General features: G+C 41.7%; 1 protein-coding gene across 5 annotated transcripts in view; it reads left to right on the plus strand.

The window, feature by feature from the left end:
- Positions 1-645: 645 nt before the first annotated feature.
- Positions 646-14913, plus strand: part of LOC141128244 (gap junction beta-5 protein-like) — a 75806-nt gene continuing 61538 nt past the window's right edge. For 2 of the 5 annotated variants that reach the window (XM_073615431.1, XM_073615432.1), the window contains exon 1: positions 646-798. Coding sequence is in view for 1 of the 5 variants with exons in the window: in XM_073615435.1 (XP_073471536.1) it covers positions 681-798 (118 nt within the window). In the remaining 4 variants the exon portion in view is untranslated. The remainder of the gene's footprint in view (positions 799-14913) is intronic. The other 3 variants (XM_073615434.1, XM_073615435.1, XM_073615433.1) reach the window with 3 other exon arrangements.

The following is a 14913-nucleotide window of genomic DNA, read 5'->3' on the forward strand; positions in this document are numbered from 1 at the left end:
TTTCCGACAACTTTGTGTGACTGTGTGTATGCAAGACAAGTTTGAGCCAACATCCGTCAGAAAAAATCCTAGGATTTTGTTGTCGGAATGTCCGATCAATGTCCGACCGTGTGTACGGGGCATAACAACGATGGCTTTTGTGGAAAGAGCTGTTATTGAGATGGTGCAGCCCCAGGATGAGCTTGTTTAGACCACTCTAAATAAGGGGTTCATTTTCATCTGGCAAGTCCGTAACTTATTTATTATTTCTGGTGACAGGTGATACTGGTGATTTGCCCATTTGGAGATCAAGTCTCATTCATGGGATATTGTTAAAGGGGACTTGTGTCATGTTAATCTTTTCCCACTTATTAGGAACTACTTTTTAATTGCATTTCAGATCACTTTGTCATTATGTAATATTGGTTATTTATTAGCGCAACACTTACTATTTATATTTTGGTGGCTGAAACACAATAAGGCAGGGGAGTGCTTTTTTGGGCCTGGGCAGAAGGGACAAGTTCGGGAATCCATGTACTTGTACAGAAAAAGATTATTTTTTCTAACTGAAGACAACAGTTTCTTCAATATTTCTTTTCTCTTCTCTTCCTTTTCTTTTTACTTCCAGTGTGACATTTCTTGTTCTTAAGTTTATAACTTGAAAAAAGTTGATCCCCTGGTTTTCACTCCACCTTCAGGTAATGTTCATGACACACCCAGTTATGCTATTTGATTTAGTATTAAGCCAAGAGAAGACATGGATGGCAATTCGAGGAGGTCTGAAAGAGAGCAGTAACTGCATCGAGTCATACGTCTCTGGTAAGTAGTTGTTCTTAGAGTAAAATACAAATATTTAGAATTATCTTTTAAAAAATGTGGCTAGCCCCAATAGAATATGGAACTGAAACTGCAACTTATACATTTGAGAAAGCTCTTCAAATATAGTAAGCATACCATATGTACAAGTACTACAGGTAATCTAACTGACATTCAGTATACTATAATTTCATATTTTTTTGTTTTGTATTTTGTGTATGTTTTGTATTTTTTGTTCTATATTTATGTCTTTCTATAACTGCTTGCAATACTTACGTCTTCAAGTTGAAACGAAGCACACAGTGTTACACATACTTAAAATAAAGTCTTTGTTTCCTGAATACCTAAGCTTGTACTTTACCGATCTTTTTTGCATTATATACCCTCCACCATTGCAAAGATTTGATCTTCTTTTTGTCTATCTTGATCTTTTAAAGAGAATGCACAATATTGGGTGAATAGCTTGCTTTTTTGTTATCTTGCTATGCATTTTTTTATTCATTCTGTCATTAATATTCTCATACAATACATAAACAAAAAAAATTAATTTACAAGAACTTAAATTAATTGACAAAACATTGCATACTGAAAAAAATGTTTCAGCAGCATGTCCTGTAGCTTGTTCAAAAATCTATTTATAAGGGTTTTCACACAAGATACACACAACTTACATCCATGATTTGCATTATTTTTCTAAATGAATACAATAATAAAATTGTGTGAATCTTAGATGAAAGTTGTGTAAATCTATTGATAACATGTTATAAACAGACTCCTCATTATTGCACAAACAATATGGCTTAAAAACACACATAATTAAGATTAAATGATTTAGCTAATAATTTTAATCAGCCCACTCAAAATTTTAAAGCATTTCTTCAGTAAACTGCAAGAAAAATAATAAATAACTTGTAAAAAAGTTTGCTTTTGCTTTTTTTTTTTTTATGGCAAAATCTTTTATTGAACAAAAAGAAGAAGATTACATACAATCTGTAGTTTTGACAGTCATCCAAATAAATGAACCAGGTTATCAATTATATATGTACATTTGCTCTCTTTACTTATATGAATATTGGTCTAGTACCTTGTTATTGTTAACATATACTTCCATTCAACTCTACATATCGTGCTAGGTATGACAAGAAAACTAGCATTATTAACCCTTATTGTAACCTTTGAGCGATCAGATTATAGGGGGTGAGGCTAAGCAATAGAGATTTGGGTTCTATTACAATTAGTTGAGTCAGCAAGAAGGGGTTAGTTTAGTCTATCACGTCTGGAGTTTTGATTATACACATGTTTCGGGGGTTTTTAGCTACTTCTCCCATATCTTATCATATTTAGATGGACACCCCCTATTGGAGTACATTAATTTCTTGTATGGTAGAGCTTTGTTGATTTCTGTTAGCCATTGCACAAGTTCCGGCGGGTTAGGCCTCATCCAGGATCTGGTTTACTTTTGCTTTTATAAGGAATTATAAAATCGTATTTGTTGCTCAAGTTCATAGCATTTTTATGATACATGATGGTAATATCGGGCAAAGTTATTTTAGTCTGAGTATTAAAGCTTAACTCTAATCTCACGCTGTAAAGCTCTGCGCAAACTGTTGCCACTATATAAATCCTGTAAAATAATAACTCCGGGACATTCGCCTGTGCAGTGGGGCTAGCACTTTACTTACCCGATCCTCCACTTCCCTGGCAGAGGGAATTTCCCCATGCTCCGGTGGTGGACTGTGCTACAGTGACTTCATGCCCAGTGCAGGACTATGGATACTGCATTGGTTTTTATGATGTCAGGACCTTAGACTGCTGGAACATGGGGAAGAAGACACATGTGGGAACTTGTCTAGCAGGGTGGAGATGCAGAGGATCTGGTAAGCAAACCTACTATTCTGTGTCTCTTAGGCCTAAACGGGCAGTTAACCTTTGCACTGCAGGCACAATCCTACTACAACAGACAGTTTTCCCAGAGTTACATAGTTACATAGTAGGTTACATAGAAGGTGAGGTCAAAAAAAGACACAAGTCCATCAAGTCCAACCTATGTGTGTGATTATATGTCAGTATTACCTTGTATATTCCTGTATGTTGTGGTTGTTCAGTTGCTTATATAATAGTTTCTTGAAACTATCGATGCCCCCCGCTGAGACCACTGCCTGTGGAAGGGAATTCCACATCCTTGCCGCTCTTACAATAAAGAACCCTCTACATAGTTTAAGGTTAAACCTCTTTTCATCTAATTTTAAAGAGTGGCCACGTGTCTTGTTAAACTCCCTTCCGCAAAAAAGTTTTATCCCTATTGTGGGGTCACCAGTATGGTATTTGTAAATTGAAATCATATCCCCTCTCAAGCGTCTCTTCTCCAGAGAGAATAAGTTCAGTGCTCGCAACCTTTTCTCATAACTAATATCCTCCAGACCCTTTATTGGCTTTGTTGCCCTTCTTTGTACTCGCTCCATTTCCAGTACATCCTTCCTGAGGATTGGTGCCCAGAACTGGACAGTGTACTCTAGGTGCGGCCGGACCAGAGTCTTGTAGAGCAGGAGAATTATCTTTTTATCTCTGGAATTAATCCCCTTTTTAATGCATGCCAATATTCTGTTTGCTTTGTTAGCAGCAGCTTGACATTGCATGCCATTGCTGAGCCTATCATCTACTAGGACCCCCAGGTCCTTTTCCATCCTAGATTCCCCCAGTGTATAGATTGCATTTGTATTTTTGCCACCCAAATGCATTATTTTACATTTTTCTACATTGAACCTCATTTGCCATTAATTTGTTCAGATCTTTTTGCAAGGTTTCCACATCCTGCGGAGAAGTTTTTGCCCTGCTTAGCTTAGTATCGTCCGCAAATACAGAGATTGAACTGTTTGCCCCATCCTCCAGGTCGTTTATGAACAAATTAAACAGGATTTTCCCAACACAGAACCGTGGGGGACACCTCTACCCACCCCTGACCATTCCGAGTACTCCCCATTTATCACCACCCTCTGAACTCACCCTTGTAGCCAGTATTTAATCCATGTACTCACCCTATGGTCCATGACAATAGGCCTTATTTTGTACAGTAAATGTTTATGGGGAACTGTGTCAAATGCTTTTGCAAAATCCAGATACACCATGTCTACGGGCCTTCTTTATATAGATGGCAACTCACCTCCTCATAGAAAGTTAATAGATTGGTTTGGCAAGAATGATTCTGCATGAATCCATGCTGATTACTGCTAATGATACCGTTCTTATTACTGAAATCTTGTACATAGTCCCTTATCATCCTCTCCAAGAGTGTACATACTATTGATGTCACCTCCCTCCACGATCTCTTTATCGCTGACTCATTTAATCTACTTGCCATTACAGAAACCTGGCTTCACGAATCCGACACTGCGTCTTCTGCTGCTCTATCCCACGGTGGTCTTATTTGGACTCCCTCCCCCAGACCCAGGGGACGCAAAGGAGGGGGTGTTGGAATCCTTTTAGACCCACATAGCACTTTTCATGTACTTCACCCACCTACTTCTCTGTCACTCTCCTCATTTGAGGCGCACTGCATTTGTCTCTTCTCCCCAGTTTCTCTAAGGATAGCTGTGATCTACTGGCCCCCTGGTCCAGTATCATCCTTTCTTGATGACTTCTCTGCCTGGCTCCTCTACTTTCTCTCTTCTGAAATCCCCACAATCATTCTTGGGGACTTCAACATCCTTACTAATACTAACATTCCTGCAACTTCCAAACTTCTTAGTCTAACCTCCTCCTTTCACCTGAAGCAATGGATACATGCTCCTACTCACTCTGAAGGCAATACCTTTGACCTTGTCTTTTCCCACCTATGCACTCAATGCAACCTCTCCAACTATCCTTACCCTCTCTCTGACCACTACCTTATTAACTTCACTCTCTCCCTCACCTCTGCCTCCTCACCCCCCATACACCCAATGGATACGCGTAGAAACATTCGCCATCTCAACCCTTCTCTTCTCTACTCTGCGACTGACCACCTCTATGACAAAATCGCACCTCTGTCCTGCACCAACCTAGCCACTTCTGTCTACATCACTTCACTTCTAGCCTCACTGGACACACTGGCCCCCCTCACTATACGCAGAATCAGGCCCGACTCTTTCAACCCTGGCAAACAGATGATACTAGAAGTCTGAAAAAACACAGCCCTGCTCTCGAGCGCCTGTGGCGTAAGACGAAGTCTCAGAAAGATTTCAGCCAGTATAAATCTGCCCTCCAAAAATAAAATTCCAGCCTCCTCACTGCCAAGCAGACCTATTTCATCACTCTCATTAAAAACTTATCATCCCGTCAACTCTTCTCTACCTTCAACTCTCTACTTCGCCCTCCACTGTCTCCACCCACTAACTCACTCACTGCCCAGGAGATTGCCAATCAATTCAAATAGAAGATTGATACAATTCGCGAGGCAATCTCTACTGTTCAGATACCCTCCATGCTTTACACCTCATGTCCACAGGTACAATCATTACTTTCCTCTTTCAACTCCACCACTATAGACGAGGTTGCTAAATTACTTGCTAACGTCCATCTTACCACCTACCCTCTGGATCCTGTTCCCTCGCAAATGCTACATTCACCCTCTAGCTCTATTCTACACTCTCTATCCCACATCTTCATCTCTCCCTCTCTTCTGGCATCTTCCCCAACTTTTTAAAACATGCACTTGTCAGCCCCATACTTAAAAATCCCTCACTGAACCCATTCAATCTTAACAACCTACGCCCCATCTCCTTGCTCCTCTTTTTATCCAAACTCCTTGAACGTCTAGTCTACAACCGACTGAGCATCCACCTTGCTGATAATAGCCTTCTTGATCCCCTTCAGTCTGGATTTCGTCCTCAACATTCCACAGAAACTGCTCTCCTAACATTAACAAATGATCTACTAACGGCCAAAACTAAGGGACACTATTCTGTACTCCTACTCCTGGACGTCTCTGCTGCCTTTGATACGGTTGACCACCCCCTCCTCCTCAAAAAACTCCATGCCTTTGGTCTCCTTGACTGTACTCTTCACTGGTTCTCTACCTACTTATTTAACCGCACCTTTAGCGTTACCTATAATTCTACTTCCTCCTCTCCTCTTCCTTTCTCTGTTGGGGTCCCCCAAGGTTCTGTTTTTGGACCTCTACTATTTTCAATCTACACCCCCTCCCTGGGTCAGCTGATCCTGATCCCACGGCTTCCAATACCATCTCTATGCTGACGACACTCCAATCTATTTCTCTACCCCTCAACACACTCCTTCAGTCTCCTCACGTATCACTATTTTACTATCAGATATATCAGTCTGGATGTTGCACCACTTCCTCAAACTCAATCTATTCAAAACCGTACTTATCATTTTTCCTCCCCCACGTGCCACTTCCCCTGATCTCTCTGTCAAAATTGATGGCACAACTATAAGCCCATCCCCACATGCCAAGGTCCTAGGAGTAGTCCTGGACTCTGAGCTTTCCTTAAAGCCGCACGTCAAATCACTCACTTGCCGCCTCAACCTCTGGAACATCTCCAAAATACGCCCCTTTCTAACCAATGACACAACAAAGCTCTTAATTCACTCCCTGGTTATCTCTTGCCTCCATTACTGCAACTCCCTCTTCATTAGCCTACCTCTACATACTCTATCCCCCCTTCAGTCCATCATGAATGCTGCTGCCAGACTCATCCACCTTACCAACCGGTCTGTCTCTGCTACTCCTCTCTGTCAATCTCTCCACTGGCTTCCGCTCACCCAAAGAATTAAATTAAAAATACTACTACCTACAAAGCAATTCACAACTATGCCCCCAGCTACATCACAGACTTAGTCTCAAAATACCAACCTAATCGTTCTCTTCATCTTCTCAAGACCTCCTACTCTCTAGCTCACTCATCACCTCCCAATCTGTCCATCTATCTCCTTCTCTGTTAGCTTTTAGACGATCCCTGAAAACCCTCCTCTTCAGAGAAGCCTATCCTACCCATACCTAACAACTGCATTTTCATTTTGTCCATCTGATCATCCCCCACAGCTACTACCCTTTTTTCCACTTGACCTTCCCTTCTAGATTGTAAGCTGTAATAAACAGGGCCCTCTGATCCCTCCTGTATTGAATTGTATTGTAAATGTACTGTCTTCCCCGATGTTGTAAAGCGCTGTGCAAACTGTTGGCGCTATATAAATCCTGTATAATAATAATATAATAATAATAATGTTAGGCTAACTGGTCTGTAATCCTCAGGGATGTATTTTGGGCCCTTTTTAAATATTGGTGCTACATTTGCTTTTCTCCAATCAGCTGGTACCATTCCAGTCAGTAGACTGTCAGTAAAAATTAGGAACAATGGTCTGGCAATGACTTGACTGAGTTTCCTAAGTACCCTCGGGTGCAAGCCATATGGTCCCGGTGATTTACTAATGTTAAGTTTCCTAAGTCTAATTTTAATTCTGTCCTCTGCAGTTTTGGTAACTGAAGCCCCCCGATTCTCTTGTGAAGACTGAGGAGAAGAATAAATTCAATACCTTTGCCATCTCCCCATCTTTTGTCACCAGATGTCCTTCCACATTTTTTATGGGGCCAATATGGTCTGTCCTCCCTTTTTTACTGTTTACATACTTAAAGAATTTCTTGGGATTTTTTTTTTGCTCTCCTCCGCTATGTGTCTTTCATGTTCTATCTTAGCTGTCCTTATTGCACCCTTACATAGTAACATAGTTGGTAAGGTTGAACATTTCTTGTTGCATTCCTTATAAAGTCTGAATGCTAATGATGATCCCTCAACCTTGTATTTTTGAAGGCCTTCTCCTTTGCTTTTATATGCATTTTTACATTGTAGTTAAGCCATCCAGGACTTTTGTTCGCTCTTTTGAATTTATTACCCAATGGGATGCATTGGCTAATGCCCTTATTTAATATGCTCTTAAAGAAAACTCATCTCTCCTCCGTGTTCTTTGTTCCTAAGATTTTATCCCAATTTATGCCTTCTAGCAAGGTTCGTAATTTAGGGAAGTTGGCTCTTTTGAAATTCAGTGTCTTTGTATTCCCCTTATGTTTCCTATTTGTGTGATTTATACTGAAGCCAATTGACCTGTGATCGCTGTTACCTAAATTGCCCCGTTTTTCCACATCTCTGATCAAGTCTGTATTGTTGGTAATCAGTAGATTCAGTAACGCTTTGTTTCTAGTTGGTGCGTCTACCATCTGACCCATAAAATTGTCCTGCAAGACTTTTAGGAACTGGCGAGCCTTAGATGAATGTGTGGTTCCCTCCGCCCAGTCTGTGTCTGAATAATTAAAATTCCCCATTATGATAACACTTCCCAACCTTGCTGCTAATCCAAATTGTGATAGGAGATCTGTCTCCCCTTCCTCCCTCAGGTTAGGGGTCCTATAGCATACTCCCAGTATTATTTTTGCTTTAGCTTCATCCCTTTGGAGCTCTACCCATAAGGATTCCACCTCCTCCCTAGCTCCCTTAGTGATGTCACCTCTCACAGTCACATTATTCTTGATATATAGGCATACCCCTCCCTCTTTTATACCCTCTCTATTCTTGCGATAAAGGGTATACCCTTGAATGGTTGCCAGCCAATCATGAGAGCTGTTGAACTAGGTTTCTGAAATTCCTACAAAATCCAAATCCTCCTTGTACAACAGTATCTCTAGTTCACCCATCTTGTCCTCCAGGCTCCTGGCATTGGTGAACTTGCCACGTAGTTTAGACCTGTCGCATATTATCCTCTTATTGGGTGTTCCGAGATTGCAACTAGGACTTGCTACTATACTTACCTTGGGTTTTTGTGCTTTGGTCAACCTACCACTAATGCCCCCAATACTACCCTCTGGAATATGTTCCGTGCTGACTATCTCTACCTGTGGACCCTCCCTCCGTCGCTTAGTTTAATAACCCCTCTAACTTTTTGGCCCTCTTCATTCTGCTGATCTGCACCCTCCTCATTTAGGTGTAGTCCATCCCTTCTATAGTACTGATTATCGACTGAGAGGTCGGCCCAGTCCTCCAGGAACCCAAACTCCTCCTTACTACACCAGCTCCTCAGCCACTTGTTTACTTCCCTAATCTCCCTCTGCCTTTCTGGTGTGGCTCGATGTACCAGTAGTATTTCTGAGAATACTACCTTGAGGTCCTTTTCCTCAATTTAGCTCCCAAGTCCCTAAAATCGTTCTTTAGGACACTCCATCTGACTCTGACTTTGTCATTGGTGCCAATGTGCACCATGACAGCTGGTTCTTCCCCAGCCCCTCCCAGTAATCTGTCCACCAGATCCAAGATGTGCCGAACCTGAGCGCCCGGTAGGCAACATACAGTTCGGCGCTTCAGGTCTTTGTTACAGATTGCTCTTTCTGTCCTTCTCAGAATTGAGCCCCCTAACACCAGAATCTGTCTTTCCTTTCCCTTTGCTTTCTCCCCATTCTCACTGGAGGAGTTCTTCCCCTGGCAGCTAGGAGAGTCCCTCAGCTTCAGCAGTGCTGGTCCTTGACTGGTTTCACCAATGTCACCCAATGGAGCGTACTTATTGGGATGCTCCAGTCCTGGATCGGCCTCCCTGGCACTTCCCTCTACCCTTTCTGACTGTCACCCATCTACGCTTTCCTAGCGCCTGCACCTCTTTGTCTCCACCCACATCTGTGCTGGCACCTGCCGTGTACGTTCCTTGCTCTCCTTTAGTATGGAGGGACTTCTCAGTGCTGACGGTTGCTTCCCCAGATTCAGAACCTGGGCTTCCAGGGAAACAATGCGCTTACATTTTGCACAGCAGTATTCACCCTTGATCAGATGATCAAGGAACGCATACATGCCGCAAGATGTACACCGAGTCGCCTCTCCACACCCACCGGGCATCATACCTATTAATTTAATGAGGATTGGGGATTATACCCTGTCCAAATTACCTAACAACTAGCTTCCTGACACTAATACTTAACAAAACAATACACAGGTACACAACAAGACAATACACAGATACTCAACAAGACAATACACAGGGACTCAACAAGACAATACACAGGTACTCGCAGACCTACGTGCACTCGCAGACCTACGTGCACTCACAATACACAAGTACACAGTACACAATACACAAGTACTAATGATCCACACACACTACTCAGACAGTACTCCCACTACACAGGTACTATGACCCCTGTTATAAACTTTTTTTTAACTCACCGCTCAGTCCAGTTCCACTTGGACAGAGTTCCAGCAAGCTCAACGATGAGCAAGCTCAAAATGAGTTCTACAGAAAGTCATATATGCCTCAAGCACCTGCGACCAATTAACCACTCCCCTTAATTAATAGGCTGAAGGAAAAAAAAAAAGGCTGTTTAAAAAGTTAAAAAGTTTAAAAAGGTGTTAAAAAGCTGCAAGGAAAAGCCCCAAAAAGAGTTGGGCTTTAACATACAGTAATAGTTAAATGGAATTATTAGAGCGACTGATTGCAGGAATTGAATTTGGTAGATGAATATAAAGTGTGTGTATGGGGGGATTTATTTTATAGTATTAATATACAAATAGCAATAACCAGTACTAAGATGTACAGTACTTTTGGTGGGCACAAGAGACAAATTAGTTCCTGACAAATTCTAGGGTAGACTTGCTTTGTCTGTAAATTTCAGTTGAGGGGAACAAGTTCCTTTGCACTTGCTGGCAGACATCACATCGCAGTGGTAATTGCAATGTGCATTGAGACTGAAGACATCAAAAATGAATACTTAAAGCTGAACTGCAGTTTAAAGGGGAGTTCCGCTTAAAAATAAAAAATAAAAGTTAGCAGCTACAAATACTGCAGCTGCGGACTTTTAATAATCGGACACTTACCTGTCCCAGGGTCCAGCGATGTGGGGGAACGAAGACCCGCTCGTCTCCCTCGCCTCTCTCGGCACCGGAATTGTCACTGTGGGCGCCCAACTGTGGCTTCACAGCCAGGCACCCACTGCACATGCGCGAGCGGCGTGGTGCGCTGTGACTGGTGATGTAGGGGAACAAAGACCCGCTCGTCTCCCTTGCCTCTCTGTGGCACTGGAATTGTCACTGTGGGCGCCCGGCTGTGGCTTCACAGCCAGGCACCCACTATGCATGCGTGAGCGGCGTGGCACGCTGTGACTGGCCAGGCAATCATCTGGGACCTGTGACGTGTCCCAGATGATTGCCGAGAGGGAGTGGGGAGAGGTGAACTTACTTCTAAAAAGAGTGTCTAAAAAGAGACTTTCCGCTCCCCCCCAAAAAATGACATGCCAAATGTGGCATGTCAGGGGGTCACCTTCCCTTAAAGCGTAATTTCCATTTTTGGGTGGAACTCCGCTTTAAGCAAATATTGTCTAAATACAAGTGACGTGTATACTTTAATCTTAGTGTGTTTTGTGTATATATCTACCAGATCTGTTCAGTTATTCAGTGAGAAACTTTTTTTGTGCAGGAGCTTCCTATACTAGAAACCAGCCACTGGTGCTCTCTTCTTGTGGGGTGACTAATCATGTGTGTGCCCCCTCTTCCTGTTGTTTTTTTGTGGCAGCCTATAGTTATTGAACTGTTGGGTCTCACCCACAGCTATACTATCTGCATAGTATCAGGCTAGGTGCAGAATGATAATGTCACTGAAACCTTTACAGGGTAATATTTGAGTTTGCAAATGCATTTGGTGCACATAAAGTGGATTTATATTATTTGTGGCTATTTAAATAGATATTTAAATTAAATAATACATGTTTTTTTTTCTTTTGCCTGAAGTTCAGCTTTGATCCAGTGGCCCCTTGAGTGCTTCCCCAGCCTGGGGGTACATTTGATTTCACCAGATTTACATGGTGTAACACAATAGGCAAAATGGATGACTGTCTTGCAGAGGGACACTTAAAGTGTTAGTAAACCCACAACAGTAAAATAAGTCTGTATATGCAGTAAAGCATGCTTGTTAAAGTCACTGTGGAACCTAAAGGGGGGTTAATCTTGCGCATTGTGTAAAAAGGCTGTCTGATCCTTCCCTTCTTCCACAGCCCCCAAACCATCTCCTGATAGAACAAAGGTTAGTGGGTAATCTGCACATGCTCAGTTTGGTGTGTATTGCTAGAGAGGTTTTTTTTCAATCAGCACTGTCCAGACAGAAGGTCAGGGGTCCTGCAACCTTATAGGACAATCAGAGGAGAATGAAAACTCCTCCAAGAAGCCTTAACCAGACACAGAGAAAAGTCACAAGACTGCTCTAACTGCTGAAGGAAAAAGGTATTTAGCAGTTTATATTTACTAAAATAATTGCATTTCCATGGTCTGTATACTGTGGGAGACCAGATATAGTGAATGCAGGCTCCTGGGTTTACACTTTATCAGCTAATCAGGTGTAAAGTAATATGAATCATACATGTGCATCTTTGTAAAAGGTCCAGACAGGGAGAGTGAAAAGGTGAAAAAAGTTACTTCCTGCGGGATGTAAAGAAATTATTCAGTAAGGAGGGTCCTAAAAAAAAATCTACTGTATACTAAATTGTTTTTACATGAAGGCATAAAAGCATATTTAATAACATATTACAAAGACAATTATTTGCACTAGGGTGTGACAACAAATCAAAAGCCAGCCTTTAGCAGCTTGAAGATTATTTAAAGCTACTCTGTGAATCATTGCTAGGAGTGTGCAGTTTACACTTCAGCATTATATGAAGTACACTGGACTATTTTAAAAGACGTGCAGCAGAATGCAACTGTATTTACATACATTTATCATGTTACTAGAATGAAGTCTGTCAAGTTTTATCTACTTTGGCCTATATCAGGACTACATAGTGACAGTAACAAAGTGCTAGTGATGATAAATGCTAGTGTCTTATTACTGATTGCATAATAACATTTTAACAGCTGTACTTTTTCTAGATTGTCCGTACATTCATACGATGCATACCTCCCAACCATGTGAGATAAGAAAGAGGGACATACTGTATAATAGCATGCAGTATTTAGGACATACCCCTGCCAAACCCCCAGTAATACAAACTGTGAAGATGAATGCATAAAAATGAAAAGCTAAACCCAAACCTGTTTTTTTTTTTTTTTTATATAATTACTTTTCCTTAATTTATTTATTTATTTATTTTTTAACAAATGGAATAATGTCAAGATTGGACAAAAGGTTACATTTAGTAAAACATTTTTGATAGTTAATTCCCTTCCGGCACAGTCTATTATAATATGAAGGACAAGCGGGGGCCCTATTATCCTGGGAGGAGGTCATATGACATCCACCCAGGATCAGGCCACGCTCTGGTGTGATCTGTCACCTGCTGTGTCCACCGGACACAGTCGATAAGAGTTCACTGTACCGGCCCACTGCCAGTGCCATGTGATCACTGTGGCCAATCACAGCAGATCACATGACATTTGCAAACATTAAAAAGGCTTTGATTTATGCCTTTCGAAGTGTACTATTGTGAGGAGCTCTGTGGTTGGTCACAGTGATAACAACAGAAAGGAACAGAAAGGGCCAATTACACAGATTTTGGTTATTTTTGCCAAAGAAATGTCGCAGTACACATTTTAGCATAAATTTATGAAGAGAGAATATTAATTTGCAAAATGTTATATCAGAAACGAAAGAGGCCTCCAGATTTCAATTAGCCCCCCGCCCGCAGACCCCTACAACCACCGAAGAGCCCCTTGTGCCTATCAACATGACGGCATGTGGCCTGGTATGGTTCAGAAAGGCACTTGCTCGTCTGCCCCCCCCTTTCCTGAACTGCTGGGCTGCATGTTTGGATGAGGGTCTGGTATGAATTTAGGGAGGGGCATTTTTTTTCATTCATTTTTCATTGCCAGAATTCTTTTTTTTTAGGTTCAGCTGTCAGTGGGGAAACTCAATTTTCGACTGATTCGAATTTGAATCTTCCTGAAAATTTGGAATTTGTTAGAAAATGAAGAAACCAAACAAAATTAAACACATTTTTCTGTTCTGCACGTCTATCGACTTTGTAGAGCATAAACAAAACGATCACATTGGTCAAAGCTAAAGTTGTAACAAAGACGTACTTATCCAAAGTAGCATCAAAATCGCACAAAAGTTGCATCATAGACACAGCAAGTCGCACAGTAAAGGCACAGGTGTGAATGGACACTAACCCTCTCCCCCTGGAGCAAGAAAATTTCCTGTGTGTAAAATAACCTGTGTGTATGCATTGACTTGCGTTATACAGCCATAGGTCTGAATGATGTTTTATAGCCAGTGCTAATATATACTAAAACATTAATGTGTATGTAAACACTAACAATAAATTTCTCTTATTTTCTCTCTTTTGGCCCGTTATATATACTATTAAAAGTGTTTTGTTATGTCTGGTGGATAAGCGCCAAAAATGTTTGTTGACTTTGTCATAAATCTTTTTAGTTGATAACTTCTGTAATCTCTCTCTGCCTGCGCAAAAGGAGTGGTTACGAGTTAAGGAGGAAGATGGAGCTATAGAGAGATCTATGTTTTTTGTTATCCATCAGAAATGAAGTAGGCAGCACTGACACTACATGCTTAGGAATTCAGAGCTGTGTTGTCATGTCACAGAGGAAAACAGGCATACACTATTTTAATTTGCTCATCAACAGTTGCAGCACGTTTAACTGCTTCCCGACCAGCCTCCGCATTTGTACTGCGACAGGTTGGCTGTCCTGCGTGAATCGCCCTCATTGTACGTTGGGCGCGTACGCGGTGATATGTGGGCGCCGGAGGCACACGTGTGCGCCTTTCCGCTAGAGGGGAAAGCAATCATTGGTTTTCAGCGGGCTTGATGCCCACAGGCCACCCGTGATTGCTCCACAGAGAGGCAAAACGAGGATCTGCCAGTGTAAACAAACAGATTCCTGTTCTGTCAGAGAGAGACTGTCTGTTCCTAGTGATTGGGAACAGTAATCTCTCTCTACTCCGTCAGTACACTCCCCCCACAGTTAGAAAGCACCTCCCTAGGGAACATTTAACCCCTTGATCGCCCCCTGGTGTTAACCCCTTCCCTGCCAGTGTCATTTATACAGTAATCAGTGCATTTTTATAGCACTGATTGCTGTATAAATGTCACTGATCCCAAAAAAGTGTCAAAAGTGTCTGATCTGTCCGCTGCAATGTCGCAGT

This window comes from Aquarana catesbeiana, linkage group LG02 (assembly GCF_042186555.1).
Source record: "Aquarana catesbeiana isolate 2022-GZ linkage group LG02, ASM4218655v1, whole genome shotgun sequence".
Taxonomy (NCBI): domain Eukaryota; kingdom Metazoa; phylum Chordata; class Amphibia; order Anura; family Ranidae; genus Aquarana; species Aquarana catesbeiana.